Source organism: Bison bison, unplaced genomic scaffold (genome assembly GCF_000754665.1).
Source record: "Bison bison bison isolate TAMUID 2011002044 unplaced genomic scaffold, Bison_UMD1.0 scf7180017864280, whole genome shotgun sequence".
In the NCBI taxonomy this organism is placed as follows: Eukaryota; Metazoa; Chordata; class Mammalia; order Artiodactyla; family Bovidae; genus Bison; species Bison bison.
In genome coordinates, this window is record NW_011494852.1 from 8,158,218 (window position 1) to 8,164,063 (window position 5,846).

The window sequence follows — 5,846 nt, forward strand, 5'->3', positions numbered from 1 at the left end:
AAAGTCCCCTGGACAGAGCAGTTCAGGTTGTGTAATAATATAGTAAGTTGCTGTGTTTTCACTTGAGGAGGGGATGCTATCCAAGGACTGTGGGTTAAGTATGGCCATCTGTATTCATGTACTTGCTGAGTACTGACTGACTTGTGTTCTGTGGGACCTCAGATAGATGTAAACTTTCTGGGCCTCATCTTTGTTATCTGTAAAATGGGCATAGATACTGTTCCCTATCACGGTAGGTTTGTGAGCATTAAGTGAGGTGAGTTTAAGATACTTTAAGCATAGAACTGACACAGAATACTTGCTTAATAAATAATATCTGCTATAGTTACTATTCAAAGTATAATAGTTTCCCTCTCATCTCATCTCTAGCAAGCTGAACAAAGAGTCGTTCTGTTTCTTTCTCTCCTGTCCACCTTGCCCTTTCCTCCCCACCCTCCACCATTCCCCATCCACAGCCCCGCCCCTTCCCTACCCCCGCCCCTAGCCCCTCCCCTCCGCTCCCCATACCCCTCCTTTCCCCATCCTTAGCCCCGCCCCTCCCTCTTAACCCCCGCCCAGGCCCTTCCCTCCCCTATTTGCTCCTCCCACCAGCCCCACCCGGGCACAGCCCTGATTCAACGGGGCAGGAAGCTCATGGTGTAGTTTGGAGGGATAGTGGCAAAGCCCACGAGTTTGGGGGACACGTTGATGTCCTGGGGCGATTGTGGGGACTTGAAGCGGAAGTTCTGCATGATGGTGGTGAAGAAGAGGAAGAGCTCCATTCTGGCGAGGCCTTCTCCGAAACAGTACCGCTTTCCTGAAGGACCAGAGTGGGAGGCGCGGAGGTGAGGCCTGTTCTCACTGTTGCCCGACCCCCACTACCGACCCCCAGCTGCGTCCTCTCAGGGAAGAAGGGCTGGAATGTCGAGGCTGGAGAGACTTGCAGAGAAGTTGCTACTCCTCTCTGAGCCTGTTTCCCTAGAACTTTTGGTGGGATGAGCCCAGACTGTAGCAATTGGAACTTTGGATACCCCTTGCCCTTAAATACACACTCAAATATGGCTACTGCTGTCATTGCCTTCCTAAGAATCTGAAGGATTTAAATGACCTTGGACTTAAATCTCTCACTCTGGGCCTTGATTTTCCCCATCTTCGAAACGGGTACGATCATTCCTTTTCTTTCGCTTTGGCCAGGGCTCTTCGTAGTTATGGGGATTGCTGATTGGCCCCAGGGTATATGGTAAGAAGGACTTCCAAGCTGGAGAAAGAAGCTAGGTTAAGCCTTAGAGATAAAGGAGGCCCCTGTGGGTGTTGAGTTGGCAGTGTCTCTTACCGATGGAGAAGGGCACAAAAGCATCACTCTTCTTAAATTGCCCCTTCTCGTCCAGGAAGTGCTGGGGATTGAAATCTCGGGGGTTGGAGAAGAACTTGGGGTCTCTCAGCACAGAGCCCAGCATAGGGAACACTTCGGTGCCCTGGTTGAGAGGAGGGAGGGGACTTTGATAAGGTGGAGTAGGGGATGGGTATGACGAAAGCACATTGTGGGCAGAGGGGGAATTTGGGTGTCCTAGGTCAGGACAAGGGAAGGCATGGGAGTTGGGGTCCTCTGAAGGAGGTGCTTTGGGGTACACGAGATTCATGTCCTCGGAGACAGGAAGTTTGGCTGACATGGGGCTTATGTCCCCTGAGAAGGGAAGTTTGAAGAGCACGGGTTCTGTGTCTCCTGGAGCAGATGGTTTCGGGGACACATAGTTAATGCCTCCCATGGCAGGAGGTTGAGGGGGTGGGAAGGTCATGTTCCCTGAGAAAGAAATTTTGGGAGACGTGGGGTTCGTGTCCCTCTAGGCAGGATGCTTGGGGGACATGAGATCATGTCCTTGAAGGTCTAGGGGAAATGAGGTTCATTTCCCTTGAGACAGAAATTTGGGAGGCACATAGGGTTCATATTCCTTGAGGTAAGAGGTCTTGGGGAGGTCTGGAATTCAGGAGTCTCCAAGGGGGAAGGTGGCAGGGACACGGTAGTGGGGAAAGTCTTTGATTAGGGGAGTGGGTCCCATGGGTCATGGGCTGGGAAGGTTCTAAGGGGAATGGGGTTTAGGGTCACAGGGAGCGGGCTGAGTGGGGCAGCACCTTGGGGAGCAGGAAGTCTCGAAACTTGGTATCCTTGGTGACTCTGCGAGGCAAGCCCATGGGGATCATGTCTCCGAATCTCTGGATCTCGTGGATCACAGCCTATGTGTAGGGCATCTTGGCTCGGTCCTCAAACTTGGGCTGACGGTTCTTGCCGATCACGTGGTCAATCTCCTCATGGATTTTGGCTAGGGGAGGGGGGAGAACGTATTTAGCTCTTGAGGGGACTCAGGGCAGGAATGAAAATCCAAATATGTACAACGTGCATGACATCCATGTGTGATGTGGATGCAGACCACTCAGATCCGACGTCGGCTGTAGACACTGTTGGTGCAGGGTCTTGTTCTCTTTGTTGTTGTTTAGTTGCTTCAGTCGTGTCTGACTGTTTGTGACCCCATGGACTGTAGCCTGCCGGGCTCCTCTGTCCACGGGATTTCCCAGGCAGAAATACTGGAGTGGGTTGCCATTTCCTTCTCCAGGGGATCTTCCTGACCCAGAGATTGAACCTGCATCTCCTGCACTGGCAGGCAGGTTCTTTACCACTGAGCCACCAGGGAAGCCCACCTTGTTCACCTGGTCCTATGGAAATCACAGGGGAGGTGCAAAGGAAGAGTCCTGGGGAATATCTGGAGGAGGGGGCGGTGGGCACTTGGTTGGGTCAGCCGCAGGAACTATATACCAATCAGTGCAGATATTTTCAATATTTTAACAGCTGGTGAGACTTGGCTGGTGCTTATCAGCCAAACATCACCTAGTCTTTAGAGAGCAGAGCGTGTCTGAGGGTCCATGGACCTGTGAGAGATGGGACCATTGCAGCAGGCTCAGAGGAATTTGGGGGAGGGGTCCGTGGTGTCCGCTTCCCCACCCTCTCCAGCCTTACCCTCCACATCTGGGTGCTTCATGAGCAGCAGGAAGCCATACCGCATGGTCGTGCTGACCGTCTCGGTGCCCGCAAAGAAGAGGTTCAGTGTTGTCATCACCAGGTTCTTCCTGTAGAACTCCGTGTTGGGATTCTCCTTCTCCTGCATGGATGGAGGGCTTCGTGAAGCCCTATGCTCTCAGGGCCCTTCTGGGGGTTTTCCCTTTGGACCTGTCTCTTTATTTTATAGGGGCTTCCCTGGTGGCTCAGACAGAATCTGCCTGCAATGCACGAGACTCGGGTTCAATCCCTGGATCAGGAAGATCCCCTGGAGAAAGGAATTGTTATCCACTCCAGTATTCCTGCCTGGAGAATCCCGTGCATGAACTGAGGAGCTTGGTGGGCTACCGTCCATGGGGTCGCAAACTGTCAGACACGACTGAGCAAGTAACAACACTCTATTTTATTACCTTTTCAAATTAAACCCCTCCTTTTTTGGGGGGGCTGTGCCATGTGACTTGCAGAATCTTCCCTGACCAGGGATTAAACCCTGGGCCCTTGGCACTGAGAATGCAGAGTCCTAACCCCTGGGGCCTGCGTGCTAAGTCACTTCAGTGGTGTCTGTCTCTTTGTGACTCCATGGGCTATAGCCCACCAGGCTCCTCTGTCCATGGGATTCTCCAGGCAAGAATACTGGAGTAGGTTGCCATGTTCTCCTTTAGTGGATCTTCCCGACCCAGGGATGAAACTCGCATCTCTTATGTCTCTTGCATTGGCAGGTGGGTTCTTTGCCACTGGTGCCACCTGGGAACTCCAGTAGTGGAAGAGTGATGGTTAATTATCACTGGGATTGTGAAGATTATTAGGTTAGTTCAGTTCAGTTCAGTGGCTCAGTCGTGTCCAACTCTGCGACCGCATGGATGGCCACATGCAAGACTTCCCTGTCCATTGCCAACTCCTGGAGCTTACTCAAACTGTCCATAGAGTCGGTGAGTTATTATTAGGTTGGGGGAGGGGTGATTTCAATGGGCCTCTGTTCTCCTCCACCCCCAGCTTGATTTCCCTCTGCCTGGCTCTGGACCTCTTCATCCTGGCTGTGAGGGTGTACCTCCTGCATGCGGATGAGGAAGGAGTCGATGAAGTCCCGTGGGGAGTTGGGGTCCAGCGTGCGCTGGTTTTGTTCCACCTTCTTGGCTATGAAGTCCTCCAGTCCCTGCAGCTCCTTAAAGGCCTGTTGCTGTGGCCCTGGCAGATATTTCATCACTGAGTAGAACATCTCGTAGAGCTGAGGATGGGGAGGGGAGAAGGGGAGGGAAGGATGGCTGTCAGTGTGCAGGACCTGGTGGGAGTGGGCCCTGTCTCAGGGCAAGGCAGGTACTGGGTTACAGGCACCTGCCCAGATGTTTACATATTTTGATGAGGCTGGATGGGCATGTGTTTTCACAATGAGTTATGTGTGAGGGCCCCTGTCCAAGGATTACAGGGAGATGGACTGGGATGCATATTCAGATATTCAGATGATGTTGGATTGGAGAAACACACCCGGGGTTCATATATTCAGATGAGGTTGGGTTGGGAGACACCTGTCCAGGTGTTTAGCTATTTAGGCGGGACTTGTATAGGGGTTGGTCACCTGTCTAAGTGTTTAGGCATTGGTGTGGTCTCAGTTGGACACAACTGCCCAGATGTTTAGGGGGTCTGGGTTGGGGTTTCTGTGCAAGTGTTGAGGTACTAAAGTGGAGTTGGGGTGCAGGTGTTAAGGTGGGAAACACCTGTTCAGGTGTTCAGACATTCAAATGGGCCAATGGAGGGCACTTCTGCAGGTGCTGGAAATGAGTTGGATCAGGGGACACTTATTTGGGTGTGTGGGGAACAATCTACCTAGGTGTTTATGCATTTAGGGGTCTTGGTTGGGGTACCTGTCTACATGTTCAGCTATTTAAGTGAACTGGGGAGGAGGCACTCTCTGGAGATTCCAGTGGGCTGGTTTGGGACATCTGTGTGGATAGCCAATGATTTTGGTGGGCTGAATTTTGAAGCACCAGGTGTCCAGGTAGTCAGGAAGTAGGCTGAGGTGACCACTTGCCAGGTGTTAAGAAATTCAGATGGAAAGAAAATATCTTTTCTTTTTTTTGCCACGCCAAGCAGCATGTGGGATCTTAGTTCCCCAACCAGGGATCGAACCCATGCCTCCTGCATTGGAAGTGCAGAGTCGGAACCACTGGACTACCAAGAGGTCCCCTCCCCTTTTTTGAGATGGAGTGTCTAAAAAGGGACCACTTGTTGTACAGTAAGATAAGCTGGGATGAGGACACCTGTCTTGTAAGAAAGCTGGGTTGAGGACATGTATCTTTTCTTCAGGGTTTTTTTCTTCTTACTTCTTTTTTGGTGGAGGGTGCATCTTTTGAGATATCCAGGTGTCCTTGGAGAATGAGTATTGGGCTCTGGTGCCACTGTTGAGTTGTCCAAGAGTGGTGGTCTGGTTTTGAGGGGACCCTGTCTGGGGGAGGATGGGAGTTTGGGGCACCTGTCTCATGTTTGTGTGTGTGTGTGGGGGGTGCGGGGGCGGGGGAATCGGCAGGTTGCCGTAGGGGCAGGGTAGAGCCAGGTCGACTCGGGTTACCTGCCCGGTAGACGTAGCGGTGAACTGGAAGCTTCCCAGCATCATTCGCAGTAGTGACAAGAACTCTTTGTCCTCGTAGTCAAAGCGGTCCCCGAAGACAATGGAGCTGATGACATTGGAGACCGTTCGGCTCAGGAAGAAGGTGGGATCGATGAAGGCGCCTGGGGGGATGAGAGCGGAGGGGGTTGGGGAGAGACAGGGATTTAGCGGAGAGGCAGCTCGCGGTCTGATGCGGTCCGGGAAGGGCAGGGGGGG

General features: G+C 52.4%; 1 protein-coding gene across 1 annotated transcript in view; it reads right to left on the reverse strand.

The window, feature by feature from the left end:
• Positions 1-306: 306 nt before the first annotated feature.
• Positions 307-5,846, reverse strand: part of LOC104995374 (cytochrome P450 2A13-like) — a 7,980-nt gene continuing 2,440 nt past the window's right edge. Inside the window, 6 exon segments of the mRNA XM_010849255.1 lie at positions 307-796; positions 1,313-1,454; positions 2,110-2,297; positions 2,990-3,131; positions 4,077-4,253; positions 5,592-5,752. Of these exon segments, the coding sequence (XP_010847557.1) occupies positions 615-796; positions 1,313-1,454; positions 2,110-2,297; positions 2,990-3,131; positions 4,077-4,253; positions 5,592-5,752 (992 nt within the window). The 3' untranslated portion in view covers positions 307-614.